This window comes from Enoplosus armatus, chromosome 19 (genome assembly GCF_043641665.1).
Source record: "Enoplosus armatus isolate fEnoArm2 chromosome 19, fEnoArm2.hap1, whole genome shotgun sequence".
In the NCBI taxonomy this organism is placed as follows: domain Eukaryota; kingdom Metazoa; phylum Chordata; class Actinopteri; order Centrarchiformes; family Enoplosidae; genus Enoplosus; species Enoplosus armatus.
The window spans coordinates 4,857,833-4,873,081 of NC_092198.1; the positions used below are offsets into that span (position 1 = coordinate 4,857,833).

A 15,249-nucleotide genomic window follows, 5' to 3' on the forward strand; every position below is an offset into this window, starting at 1 on the left:
TCTTCTGGTCTGTTATTCTTTTTTTCGCATCAACTTTAATGTCAAACCATTTCATTTTTACCTGAGCCACAGTCTGTATTTCTGGGGACACAACATTCACTGCCTCAGTTATTGCAGAAGAATTATTCTGATTCACAAAATTGGCTGGTGCGCACGTGTCGTGAATCCCACGGTAACTTAATGCCCAACGTAAGAACTATGCACATATTAGTGAATGAGGCCCAATGTATCTCACCTTGGAGGGACGAACCAATTAATATATATAGTGTTACGCATTTAACTATTGTATGGAATGAAATGACAGTAAAGATGTCAACTATGGCAGAACACAAGTAAAATGAATTGGTTAAAGGGATTCCAGATACATCTTCATTTAAAAATACTATTTGAAACATTTGAATATTTGAGGGTGAGGATCTTTTAACACCCATACTTTCAACAATCCTTGAGGAACTCATTCTTCCAAAAAGGACTCTTTGGATGAAAAGGGTTCTTAATGGAACCCTTAGTCCTACAAATAACCCTTAAAAAATCTTTGTTTCAAAAAGGGCTCTTAATGGAACCAAATAAATGAGACACACAATGAGATATATAGACCCTACATTTATTAACAGACATTCACATTGTAATTGAGATTACATACTGTTTAAGTGCACTGAGTTGTACATACACACACTGTATGCATAGTATAGTGATAATGTTTATATAAATATATGACATGCTGTGAAAAAGGGATGTTAATCTTAAGTGTCAAACTTCATTGTTCATTAGTGACATGACAGCACCTCAAATAATGATTCAGAAGAGCTTTAAATTAGTAAAATCACCTTGAAATATTTTCCCAGAAATGATCATTCTGAAAGCCGATCGAAACCAGCTGTAAAAGAAAGCATAGACAAATGGATTGAGCATTGAATTTGACCATCCAAGCCACTTAAATGTTTCAATCACAGGAACTGGTATTGCGTAATTACTCAAAGGATGAAAGGTGATACAAAGAAAGAAAGGAGTCCAACAGATGAGAAAAACTCCCATAACGACAGCCAGAGTTTTGGTGGCCTTTCTTTCCATCTTACTGACAGCTGCTCCAGGCTTTGTTTTTTGACAGGTTGTGTTGTGGATGCTGAGTGCCTGTCTCTGTGCCACCATTAAAATCTTTAGGTAGATAGTGAACATTATGATAGCTGGGAGGTAAAATGCAAAAACAGCTCCCGTAATTGTTGAACTTGTATTTTGAAAAAAAACGCACCTCCTGTTAGATTGTCCTTGGTTCACCCCCCGAATTGTGATGCCAATTCCAATTAGAGCAGAAACAGTCCAGCTTACCAGTATCATGATCCCAATAACACAAACATTCATTTTACTCCTGTACTTCAGAGGCTGACAGACTGCGTAATATCTGTCAACAGAAATAAAGCACAAGTTTAAAATAGAAGATGTGCACAGTAACATATCAAAGCTGCCTCGTACCTTACAGAGTAAATCTTCAAGATACCAACATGAGCTTACAGCCAGTATTGTGCTAAAAGGCAAAATTAAAACCCCAACAAGCAAGTCAGCCACAGCCAGAGAGAGGATGAGGTAGTTTGTAGGAGTGTGGAGCTGTTTGAAGTAAATGATGGAGATTATTACCAGAAGGTTTCCACACATTATAAGAACCGAAAAAGAGCCAACAAATATACATAATAAATATGTAGTGGTGACTGTTTTTATGCCAGGCACATTTGCTGATTCATTACAGAGATGTTTGTCCTCAAAAACATCATCAGACCTGTTGACAAAGAATTTAGGTTCCATGCATAAATTATCATTAATGCTGACCAAACATTTGGAATAACGTGCCTTAAATCAAGAAAATATAACACAACAGTATCCAGTTTGCTGTAGCTCAATTTTCACAACATTTTAGTTCTCTGTATGTTTCTCGCCATGCCCATTAACCCTGGTGCATCTGTACTGATGGGGGTATTTGGTGTCTATGTATCTTTAGATTAGCCTCATTATTCTGGGCTCATTAGCATGTCATGTTCGTCATATCATGTAGGTCAATATGACGTAAGTAATCATACTCCTAATATCTCCTTGTGTGTGTTCCTTAAAAAAGTAAAAAGAGAATTAAAGTTTGGGGCTTTGTACTTTAGACACCTTTACAGACCTGTTTGACAACTGCTGAAAATATATATATTTTTTGACTTAGTGTGGTTTAACTTTTGCAGTGATGCAAAGTGTACTCTAAGGTGAGTCAGTACACTGTGACCTCACTGTTGGGTATGGTTACAGGTGCAACAGAGCAGACATCTGAACACCATCAACAGAATTTTTAACCAGACAGGGCTCTGCTTTTCCACCTGCTGTTAACTTAGGGCTTATGTCCACATAGCGTTTTTTTCTATCAGAAAAGCACTGGGGTGGTGCTGGGGAGCTCGAGATGAAGCGCTTGTGCGGTGAGAGAAAAAAAAAACTGTATGTGGGTTTTGTTTCTATGACAACGATCTCTTAACGCTACGTTGGGGGGGGGGGGTTGACCCAGCTAACAACAAGTTTGCAATGCATACGGTGATTAAAACACCACACTCACCAGCAACATTCAGTGTCAGACCGATCTGCTCCCACAAATGGGATTTTCTGTCTGTTATGATGGTTTGGGACATCAAAGTTTCTGACATAAAACTCGGGATAGACAGACATGGCCAGGGTAAGCTTAACCTCCATTGTCATGGTTACCAGGGTGACGAATCCCACCCTATATAATAGGCCTATATGATTGGTTGCCTGAAAAGGAGCACTAGCGCCTTCCTGAAAAGTTCAGAGATTTTCAGATAAGAAACTAGCACTCAGCTGTACAAAAAAGTCGGAGCGCTCTGAAAAAAGATGCTGGTGCTATATGGACACAAGCCCTTACTCTTTAAAGTGGCAATAGACAAGTTTTTTGCGTTAACATGTTGATTGCACAATGTAATGGGGCCCTGAAAGCCTCGCTTTCACTGTGCAATTCTGTCTGCCACCGGGTACATTCTCCGGGGAAAATTAAGGCTTGATTCAGGCCACAAAAGAGGTGCGTCAACCATTGTGCAACCAAAACAGAAAAAGGATAGCGCTTACCATTCTCTTTATCCATCCATGGCTTTTACATAAGTTGTTGTAAACTTGTTGTATAATTGTTTCAGTTCTTATGTTTTCCCCAATAGCTATGGTAGCCATGTAGCAGATATTGTGGACATAGGAACAACTGGAGTGACTGTGGAAACCACCCGGCAAAAGAAGAAGAGCCCTGTTGACGGAGGAGGCAAAGAAGGCCAAGAGTGAGAGTGATAAGAACAGAGGTACAACGAGTGAACCTCGGACGGGCATTCACTTGATGGAGAGAGCTGCGGGACATGAGAGGCTTCCAAACCAACATTCAGTTGTCATTCTTTCTACTAGATCGGTGAGTAACGAAACCAGCCTACTTATTAATAATACCGAGATCGGAGTTTCTAGTTCAAATTGGGATTCTTATGGTTCCTGCTCTGGACAGTAGCTAGGCTTCTAATGGTAGTTACTATGGCAATACTCAAACTATGTTATTACTCAATATAAAATTTATGAAAGTTCAACTTTACCTCTTCAGTGAATATGCTTCTTTATCTGTTATTTTCAAAGTGGTAATGATAGTTTCTTCACGGAAATTTGGAAACAAATGCAGTGTGTCCCGTGTTGTTGGTAGTTGCTAGGCTCTAAGGAAGACGGGAAGGAAAGTCGGCCCTGGCATTTTTCTCCCAGACTGGCCCCCCACAATTGGTCAAACACCACCCTCCAGGACACCATCCTTGCGGTCTCCTTGAATATGCATACTGTACTATTCCCCCAAACCACCACAAATCTGAGTATTAAGTGCCGTGGACCAGTGCACTCAATCACTCCCTGGTGATCATGGTGGCATGGAGAACACAATATCCATACTCAAGTAGAAGTACAAGTACATGTCATAAAACAGCTCTGCTAGAAGTCAAAGTGTCATTTCAAATTCATACATTAGGGAACTATACTAGGCAACAAAAACAATGCCAAACAGCTTATGCTATGCTATTGCCCCTCTCTGCTCTTGTTAATTCGGTAGCGAACCAGAGCTTCATCTACAGTGAAGTGGTCCTGCAAATGGGAATCAAAACAGGGGCTGGGTGGATCACAAGACTGTTGACCCGTGACACTCTTAGGTTGCATTCAGACCAAATCAGGCGTGGCAGCAATTAGCACGGAGTTGTGCGACCACGCGGGAGCTCTGGAGCGCCGACGTCGGGTTGCGTCCCTCCAAAAGTTGTCCAATCCATTTAAACTTTTCTCTGCAGCGGTGCTGCGTTTTTTTCCACTGGTTGGAGGGCACTACCAACCCTTCATCGTGTGTGGGCTGATCATAAGAACCTCTCCTACATTCAGTCAGCTAAGCAGCTCAATTTACACCAGGCAAGGGGGCTTTGTTCTTTGGAAAGTTTAAATTCACTCTCACTAACCAATTTCATTTGTCACATGCAATCATGTAAAGTACACTAACCTCAAAATACAATCCCCCTAGTTCCTTCAAAAAGAGTTTAAAAAGAGTGATAATAATAATAATCTATATGTACTGGGGGCAGTCTTCGGCAGTGACTTAATTTAGGGTCCTAGTGGCCTGAGGGTGGAAGCTTCTCAGTGCTGGCTTTGTGTCCCCGGTATGTTCTTCCTACGCTCTCGATGGTACAGGAGTATAAGTTCCTCAATGTTTGAGGTGAAACAGTCTCTGCCTTGCTTTTCTCACCACTGAGTCTGTATGCAGGTCAAGTCCTCTATGATGTGGACACCAAGGTAATTGAAGCTGTCCACACTCTCCACCGAGGACTCGTTGATATTAAGGGGGGCGTAGTTCCTTCCCTGCTTCTTCCCAAAGTCCACTATCAGCTCCTTAGTCTTCTTGGCGTTCAGGAGTAGGTTGGAGAGACAGAGTCAGACTGTCTGATGTCAGCAGGAAGATTATTTCAGAGAGGAAGGGCATGATGATTTCTAAGTTACCAGAAGCAACTTGAAGTCTGATCTGACATGGATAGGGAGCCAATGAAGTGACGCTAAAATACGTGAACAATAAAAATATATACAGTAACACTGTATATGTATGTGGTTGTGTGTGTGTGTGTATATATATAGATATATATCTATATATATCTATATAGATATATATCTGCATATATACACACACATATGTAGTGCATTCGTTGGTGAAAAGATGTTTTCCCTGACCAGGAATCGAACCCGGGCCGCGGCGATGAGATGGTGATCAACAAGAACAAACTGTTTGTTTCAGAGTTTCACCGTGGCATTACCTTTTTTGTGCCACTATGTGGTAGTTAATGTGACACTAATGACTCTACTGTGCATGCATTATGGTAATGGTAATGGTAATAAGCAGGGGCAGCATTCAGTATATTTGCTGAGCAGCTTTCATGTAAAAAAAAATGTCCACCATGTTTGGATTCCTCATCAAAGTTTTAATACATCGACGGGATACTTTTGTCTTCCAAATTCAGACAAAAGACGGCCATATTTGTTTGTAATGAAGGTACAACAATGATAAATGTCTAGCTTTTAATATCACCTTTCTAAATCTGACAGGAGGTGTGCTGCTGGAATATAATAACTTCTCACATTTTAATCATGTCATCACACACCATTTCTATGGAGAACTTTGCTCATACTTCTCTGATATATTGTAGTTTATTTTGACCAAACATGTACTTCAAGTGGGTGTACTTGCAAGTAATATACTGTCACAATACCTTAAAAAGAGATTCACATTTTAAAAGTTATAATTTCCATTAAGTTTATTATTTAGATTATTTTCGTTGTCAGTTCCTTGTATAATGCAGACTCTGTTATATACCAAAGTAAAATATTAGATCTATTTAAAATTAAAATGAGTGAAAGTTTTTCATCAAAAATTACAACTCAGCTGAATTTAAAGCAGATGAGCAATGCATTTACTATGCCAATTACATACTGTAAAGTAAGAGTGTTCCTTAGTGAACAAGAAGTGCCATACCCAATGTCCAGAGAATAATGTTATGTGAGAGCTGTTACCGCAACAAACCCAATAACCAGCTTCCTGCACATTGCTGCAATTTCTCCTTGTTTCCAGGTTTATAGTTTACAGTCTGAATAAACTAATTAATTTAAAATCTCTCAATACACTCACCATACTCCTTTCATTAAGTTATTGGTGTTTACAATTTAACTGTGTGAAACTGTTAAAAATGTACTACATTTGAGCTACTCAGTCATTACAGTTTTGAGTGTGAGAAATTGTCGTTAAATATTTTTCCAGAAATTATGATTCTGAAAGCTGCCCGAAACCAGCTGTAAAAGAATCCATAAACAAATGGATTAAGCATTGAATTTGACCATCCCAGCCAAACAAGAGTTTCAGTCAGAGGTGAGGGGACTGAATAATTAGCCACAGGATTAAAGGTTATAGAAAGAAAGAAAGGAGTCCAACAGAAAAGGAAAACTCCCATTACTATAGCCAGAGTTTTGGTGGCCTTCCTCTCCATCTTACTGACAGCTGCTCCAGACTTTGTGCTTTGACAGGTCGCGTTCTGGATGCTTCGTGCCTGTCTCTGTGCAACAACGAAAATCTTTAGGTAGATAATGAGCATTATGATCACTGGTAGATAAAATGAGAAAACAGAGCCAATTATATTTGAATTTGGAATATTAAATATGAAACACCTTCCTTCACAGACAGTATGTTTAAGTCCTACAAATACGATGCCAAATCCAGATAGAGCAGAAACACTCCAGCTCACCAGGATCATGATCACAACAACACATCCATTTATCTTAGTTCTATACGTCAGTGGCTGGCACACTGCATAATATCTGTCAATAGATATACAACATAAGTTGAGTATTGATGTTGTCATTAGTGAAATATCAAAGCTGCGTCGCAATTTACAAACTAAATCCCCAAAATAGAAACATGACTTTACTGACAGTGCCATGTTGAACAGCAAAACTAAAGCCCCTACAAGCAGGTCAGCCACAGCCAGAGACAGAACAAGGTAGTTTGTAGGAGTGTGGAGCTGTTTGAAGTAAATGACTGAGGTGATTACCAGAAGGTTTCCACTAATTGTGAGAATAGATACTGTACTGCCAATGAACATGTATAAAAATACACGTATTGTCGATGGGGTTATTGTCATTAGGCAAGAGGTATTTCCTGATTCATAACAGAGATGCATGAATTTGACATTATCAGTCTTGTTGATGATGATTTCAGATTCCATGCTTTCTGGATCCAGAAATTTTGTTAAACAATTCACTTTTCTCTAAATTATTTTTGATGCAGCTATATCTGAAGCACATTTACAATCATGTATCTTTAAGCACAGATGAAATAAATACTTTCTGGGAAAATAAGTGGTAGAGATAGTAATCTGGAGCTTCATGTTTCATTCATACCTGTTAACCATGATAAAATTGCTATTGCACGTACAGTATGTTTATGCCATTATCTCTGACTATGTAGATCCTCTGAACTCCTCACATACCTAAATATCTCTAGCCTGTCACCCCTTCCCTGAACAGCAATTGTCCAATCATAGCTTAGCAACCATAACTAGGCACAACAGGCAATGAGAAGCTTTGGATTTCTCAACATGTTGAAGCAGTGTGCATGGGGCTCTAGAGAATTTCTTGGCATCTAAAGAGTTTCAAGGGTTGCATGTTTTTATTGAGCCTTTCCAAATCCTAAAACACAAGTATTTGGAATAAATTCAACTGTACTACCTTCGGGAGAGCCAGGACAGTAACTTTGGCTCTGGCATTGAAAACTAAACCTGAACTGAAAAAGGAAACATTGACATTGAAACATTTGCATAGGAAAAAAATAGTATTGGCACTGAAACAAGGTTCACTGAAAAATAAAACACACGCATTAAAAATGATTCATATTCATGGCATTCTAATGTGTTTTTCAATGACAATGTTGTTTTCAGTCTCAACTCAAGTAGGGGTTTGAGGAGAGGGGGCAAGGAGAGTGTGATTTACGTACAATCTGCATACTTAAGAGAGAACGTCGCTCTTCCTGAACCATACATCGCAGAGGTGGTCGGAGATTTGCGCCCTGGGCGAACCATCCCTTGCCCCCCCCCCGGCCCCACAAAAAAAGGACTTACCCCCAAACCCCGCCACCAACACAACAATATATTATATTATTTGTATTATTTTATTACATATAATCTTAAATACAAAAACGTAACTAGAACAAAGAAAAAACAAGATCAATAAATAAAATACAGTATATAAATTGCACATGCTTGAAAAATCCCTGAAGAAAGCAAAAAAAAGGCAACTCTATGGAGCATAAAAAAAAGATTCCTGCAGTAAACTATTTTTCAACCTGGGTTTTTCACCCTGTTTAGAACTGGCATTAACAACAAAACAAATTTACGTAGATGATTTTTTTTTTTTACATTTTTCACATAACCCAATCAATTACGTGTAGGCATATGGGTCTATGTTAATTATGAAATACAATTTATTTGGAAGCAGTTTGTGTTGTGTGGCCAGGCATCAGTCTATCCCTCGCCCCCCTCCCCCTTGCCAACCTCTGCAGTCGCAAGTTGATCCCCCGCCCCCCTCCCCCTTGCCTCTTCGGACACACACAACCTGTATGACTCTCAGCAGCAAGTTGATGTGACAATGAGGGCGCCCCAGCGCTCACTCCACTAACTTGACATGGAAATGAGCGGTAGTCTAGAAAACTTTTTGAATTTAGTTTTTTCTTTTGTTTTGTTTTTTCGCCCTCACATAGATTGCGCCCTGGGCGGTCGCCCACATTGCCCATAGCAAAAACCGGCCCTGATCCATCGTCTCGTCCGCTCCAAAGCCTCTGGCATCTTGCTTGCTTGCAGTTTGGGAGTTCCAGGTGAACTCGTGGAAGTCATCGCTGTAGGTGTGCGGTCATGTCAGAGGATTACCAGGTCACTGAAAAAAGAGTGACATGAAGGAAAAAATCTGAACATCAGTAGTAAAAAAATTAAATCATTTTCAATGCCAATGTTTCCTTTTTTAGTTCTGGTTTTGTATTCGGTGCCAAACATTAAAGTCACTGTCCTGGCTCCATATATAATTTAAGTGTTCTGCACCACTGCAAAACTGAGCTGTATTTGTCAGTATATGGGTCAAGCACCAGTAGTCTGCGCTGTCAGAACAGTGTATTGTAGTAAGAATAGAAATGAATGATGCTGTCAGTGTTTGGTATCAACATACACAGTCACCTGTCAATTTTCAGGTTACAAAAGTAATAGTTAATTCTTTCTCAGCACAATAATGAGTCCTGTCTCATATCACTGTTTGTTGTTTTCCACATGTAACCAAAACCATGATCTTTCCCTAACCTTAACCGAGTGGTTTGAGTTGCCAAAACATAACCCTAAAAGTGTTAATCAGGCCTTAGTTGCTATGAGCGGATATTGTAGAGAACATTGTCAGAAAACATTTTGCTGATGGATATTGATATCTCGAAACTTTGCAAAATAACCTTCCGTTTATTCAGCGTGTTTCCGTACATAGTTGTGACCTTGCAGCAAAACATTTACGTATATTCTGTAAATTTCCGTATGTAATTCACATACGTATATATATTTGTAATATATATATAACACATTTCCTGTTGTAAAGTTTTGGGGAGTCAGGGTTGACTCTGGAGTTATCAGAGTCAGTTAGTACACTGTCTATCAAGTCTTTATAGTGGAACCGCACTCAGGACTAACAAGTTCGTAACAATTCCATTCTCTGTTTCATTCATACATGAAACTGTGCAAAAGGTTTTAGTTGTATTACTGGCACTAAATATTTTGTCATAAAGTCTTAAGTCTTAACTTACAGTACATTTAGTTTGGCCTTCACAGTTTGTTTACAGTCTGATGCAACAATATGACGCAAACTCTCCTCTCAGAGGTGTGAATGACTGTTGAGTCTTTGGTCCCTGAGCTGCTCTGGTGGTTCACAGAGCTCTGCTTGTCCCGAAGGTGTGTTGTATAAGCAAACTAACTAATTATCACTAGACACTTACGTAATGTTTGTATGTGAAATGTTTCCAACAAAGTTACAAGCTGCAACAAAACAAGAACAGCTAAGTAACAAGCAGTCACATGACATGGTGACAGCAAAATTGTAATTATGATGTAATGTAGGGTCAGGGTCATGTCAGGTATGTCAGGCATGTTCTACTAGCTTACGCTGCAGACAAGAAGGCAGAAGTAGTCGGCCTTATGTTTGAAAGCTGAGTATCAAATACACACGATACTTAATGGAGATAACAATGATGTTTTGTATAGTTGCTGACAGGTGGCTCTGAAAAACCTTGAGCTTTCTCTTCTGTGAAGGAGTACAGTTGTAGACAGCTCAGATTTACAATAGTAACAAAAGATTTCAATGCTGACCCTGTTTCACAGCAAAAAACTAATGTCCTACAATATGATGTACGGCAGATTTTCTTTTTTAAATAGCTGGCAATTGTGTTATGTGGAGATGGGTAGGCCTATAGTTCTCTGAGATAACTTTCTTGCCTTTCTTCTCAGAGAAACCTGCCATGCTATTCATTCTGCTTTGTCTGTCGTACAACCTTACAACTTGGGGGGGTATTTTCTGGAGGAAACATCAATAACAACACCAACTCATATCAAATTGTTCATTCTCTGAAAACAGGCATAGATGTATATTAAACCTTTTATTCTGTTGAAGGAAGTAACACAACATTCAGAGACATCTAGCCAACGGTCTTAGCAGTCGTCAGTCACCAGATTCACTGAAGACACAACTCGCATGCTACTGAAATGCTACAGCGATGGAATCTGGGAAGCGTTGTCTAATAGCAAGTACAGGTATCAGGATGAAGTAAACCGTTAACTTAATTTCCCATTCCCACTTAGTTTAGTATAGGCGCTGGTTCAGACCCCTGAGCAGGATACATAAGAGGGACATAAACAAATCCTTCAAAAAGTATTGTGTTTATGTGTGAATTATTTCAACAGTGGTGTCAGCTTCTATTACATATATATTTTTAATTACATAATTTTTTTTGTGTGTGTGGGGGGGGGGGGGACTGTGCCTAAGAAATCACCAAAATCATCAGGATTCATAGTCTGAGAACCATGAATATCTGAACCAAATTTTGTACCCATCCATCTAGTTGATGCCGAGATATTTCACAGGATAAGTGAATATTTTGACCTGATGGTGGTGTTAGAGTCAGAGGATCGCCAAAACCATTAGCATTTTATTCTTTGGGGACTGTTGGATATCTATACTAAATTCCATGGCAATCCAGCAGTTGTAGAAACATTTTCACAGCCTACCACTAGGAAATATAGATTACTCATTTACACCAACTTTTCTAAATGTTTTAAACATAACTACAGCTGTCTGATTGCTCCCCTCAATGCTCTCACCTCTCACCTAGTTTCCCTCAAATAAGCTGACCAGCCTTCTACATGCTAAAGCACTGGTTCATCTCGGCTTTTATTGTGTTGTTGAAATTGTTACGTGTTAAGCTGCTTTTTCCTCAGTGCAGTTTAAAAGAACCGGTTTGAACCAAAATGCTGTACCAACACCTTGCCTCACACTACACCATTAGAGTAGGTTGCTTGCACTAGTCTTTGTTGCCATGACAAAAGGTCTATAAACCCCCTGTCTGTATGATTTGAAAGTTTCTGACATGGTGATCTTTTGTGATAGAATCAAGCAGACAGTGGCAAACAGCAATCTATGTAATGTCGAGACCTCTAGTTAAAAACCTGGCTTTGGCCTTAAAGCCCTGTCATGGCCCAGCTGTCAATTTTAGATGGCTGCTACTGCACCTCATCTTGATCTCACATATTTCTAAATACATTTTTGCTTAATCAAGTTGCCACAAACTGATTAGTAACTAATCACACAATGTACAGAGACTGGGAAATTGTGGGGTCAATAGGAGCATATAGCCCCAGGAACTCCTAAAGGGCTAATTTGGTGCTGCCTAAACTGACAAATAAAAGTTTTGAGATAGTAGTTTTTGATGGAAACTTCCTGTTCCCCAGATTTTTCCATTACATTAAAATGTCAGCACTCAACCAATAAGGTGTTGTGTAATATCTTGAAATTCCATTCCACCATAAACAAGAAAGAATAATCGTAATGCATGGATACGGATGAGTAAAAATCAGTGACGACTGAAGACTGATAATTGTGAGTACGCATAAAATGGAAACATGCATCTGCATCTTTGTGAAACTGTGCTCACAAAGGCAAGCTGAGTCCACTCATGACTCAATGTTGTTAAGATACACATATTGCACTATGGATTCAGTAACTGGCCATTATCATAACGGACCATAAAAGCAGACATTTTCTCTGCTTAGTCTTCACAAATGTTATAGCTTCTTAAGTGTAAATGCAGAGACAGAGTGAGATCTTTTTGCTCAAAAACGTCATATGATGAAGGTAGTTAATGTATTTTACTGTACTTTTATTTTAGCATTTTTGTGCTGTGAAAACTAGGAGTTATCCTTCTTCAATGTAATGAGACACACAATGAGATATATGGATCCAATATTTATTTAATTTCACACAGTTTACATACTGGTTATGTAGCTATCTGTGCACTGAGTTGTACATACAGATACTGTGTGCGTGTACATGTCAACAATTCAAATAATGAGTCAAAAGAGCTTAGAATTACTAAAATCACCTTGAAATATTCTCCCAGAAATGATCATTCTGAAAGCCGATCGAAACCAGCTGTAAAAGAAAGCATAGACAAATGGATTGAGCATTGAATTTGACCATCCAAGCCACTTGAATGTTTCAATCACAGGAACTGGTATTGTGTTATTACTCAAAGGGTTAAAGGTGATACAAAGAAAGAAAGGAGTCCAACAGATGAGAAAAACTCCCATAACGATAGCCAGAGTTTTGGTGGCCTTTCTTTCCATCTTACTGACAGCTGCTCCAGGCTTTGTTTTTTGACAGGTTGTGTTGTGGATGCTGAGTGCCTGTCTCTGTGCCACCATTAAAATCTTTAGGTAGATAGTGAACATTATGATAGCTGGGAGGTAAAATGCAAAAACAGCTCCCATAATTGTTGAACTTGAACTTTGAAATAAAACGCACCTCCTGTTAGATTGTCCTTGGTTCACCCCCCGAATTGTGATGCCAATTCCAATTAGAGCAGAAACAGTCCAGCTTACCAGGATCATGATCCCAATAACACAAACATTCATTTTACTCCTGTACTTCAGAGGCTGACAGACTGCGTAATATCTGTCAACAGAAATAAAGCACAAGTTAAAAATAGAAGAAGCACACAGAAACATATCAAAGCTGCCTCGTACCTTACAGAGTAAATCTTCACGATACCAACATGAGCTTACAGCCAGTATTGTGCTAAAAGGCAAAACAAAAACCCCAACAAGCAAGTCAGCCACAGCCAGAGAGAGGATGAGGTAGTTTGTAGGAGTGTGGAGCTGTTTGAAGTAAATGATGGAGATTATTACCAGAAGGTTTCCACACATTATAAGAACCGAAAAAGAGCCAACAAATATACATAATAAATATGTAGTGGTGACTGTTCTTATGCCAGGCACATTTGCTGATTCATTACAGAGATGTTTGTCCTCAAAAACATCATCAGACCTGTTGACAAAGAATGTAGGTTCCATGCATAAATGATCATTAATACTGACCAAACATTTGGAATAACATGCCTTAAATCAAGAAAATATAACACAACAGTATCCAGTTTTCTGTAGAGATAAATTTTCAGTTATTTTTAGTTCTCTGTATGTTTCACACCATGCCTATTATCAAAACTGGTGTGTGCATCTGTACTGATAGGGATTTTTGGTGTCTGTGCGGCTGAGCAGTATCTTTGGACTAGATTTATTATTACGGGCTCATTAGCATGTCAAGTTCAAGGGAGTGGCATTTAATGTAGGTCAATATGATGAGTAATCAAACAACTCCTTGTGTATTTGTGTGTGTTTAATCTCTCACACCCATACACAATTTTAAGTTAGTAGAACCTATGAATGGAAATTCACAGACAGGGCTCATCTTAACTTAATCTTGATTTTCTCCTTGAATTCTCAACCCCTTTCATTGATTACTTACCTGAAATTGTGGTCTTTGACAATTCAGGATATTTATTCATGTTTGTGTTTAAATTATCAAGACCATAGCCTTTTAAAGGAATACTCTTACAATTAAGTATTGCACGTAAATAAAGTTGGGGGACTCACAAGAGACAGATTGAAACAAGAAATCAAAGCAGCAAAGGTACATATATACAGATATCCTGACTTTTAGTCCTTAGTATGGGTCAAGCTCTAAAAATGCTGGATCCTACAATTCCTATAATACAACTCAGTACTGTCTTTATTTTACTACTTTATTCTAGAAGGTGAGAAATATGACTAATAATAGCAATGACAACTATACTAACAATAGAAATATGACTAATAATAATGGAAGCCTGCGAAACGCAGCCAGGCAAGATGAGAAAGCACAAAGAAACTCCAGGGAAGATGCAAAGTTAGCAACATACATTAATGGGTCAGGCGTACAGATAATTGCAGTTCATTCAGGTTTTTATGTCCTTAAGGCATGCTTGAAGTTTAACTAACTGATTGGTTTCATCTTGATTGATAGATATAATTGTGTATCATCTGCATAACAATGAAAGTTTATGGAATGTTTCTTCATAATATTGCCTGAAGGAAGCATATATAAGGTGAATAGTATCTGTCAGAATCAGAATCAGAATCAGAATCAGAAATACTTTATTGATCCCCGGGGGGAAATTGTACAGTACCGGTGCTCCCATTCAAGAGTAGAAAGTAGCATAATTTAGAACTAAAAGTTTGTACAAAATATAAAAATAAGAAATACAAAATACAAAATATACACATTTACAGTATTTAAGTGAAATGAGGTGAAATGAAAAATGAAATGAAAATACAAAATATACACATTTACAGTATTTAAGTGAAATGAGGTAAAAATATATACAATAACAATGTATATGTATGTATGTGTTGCACTAAAGTGTGTGACTATATATGTATTGCACTTAAACATTTTGAATAAATAGTGAGGTGGTGTATGAACAGGTGAGGTAGATACAGATACGGATTCCAGTCTCTTCCTGAGTGTCTGACATTCAGAGAGAGGAGTTAAACAGTCTGATGGCCACAGGCAGGA

General features: G+C 38.6%; 3 protein-coding genes across 3 annotated transcripts; all 3 read right to left on the minus strand.

Moving 5' to 3' along the window:
• Positions 1-798: 798 nt before the first annotated feature.
• LOC139302213 (trace amine-associated receptor 1-like) lies at positions 799-1,650 on the minus strand. The gene has a single exon (XM_070925835.1). It carries the CDS (start codon positions 1,648-1,650, stop codon positions 799-801), a length of 852 nt encoding a protein of 283 aa, XP_070781936.1.
• Positions 1,651-6,287: 4,637 nt separating this feature from the next.
• Positions 6,288-7,292, minus strand: LOC139302336 (trace amine-associated receptor 1-like). Its single transcript, XM_070926007.1, has one exon. The coding sequence runs from the start codon at positions 7,290-7,292 to the stop codon at positions 6,288-6,290; it is 1,005 nt and encodes a 334-aa protein (XP_070782108.1).
• Positions 7,293-12,710: 5,418 nt separating this feature from the next.
• Positions 12,711-13,562, minus strand: LOC139302214 (trace amine-associated receptor 1-like). Its single transcript, XM_070925836.1, has one exon. The coding sequence runs from the start codon at positions 13,560-13,562 to the stop codon at positions 12,711-12,713; it is 852 nt and encodes a 283-aa protein (XP_070781937.1).
• Between the last annotated feature and the right edge of the window lie 1,687 nt (positions 13,563-15,249).

Excerpts from the sequence above, each read along its gene's own strand:
- LOC139302213 (XM_070925835.1), bottom strand. The coding sequence starts at position 1,650 with ATGTGTGGAAACCTTCTGGTAATAATCTCCATCATTTACTTCAAACAG.
- LOC139302336 (XM_070926007.1), bottom strand. The coding sequence starts at position 7,292 with ATGGAATCTGAAATCATCATCAACAAGACTGATAATGTCAAATTCATG.
- LOC139302214 (XM_070925836.1), bottom strand. The coding sequence starts at position 13,562 with ATGTGTGGAAACCTTCTGGTAATAATCTCCATCATTTACTTCAAACAG.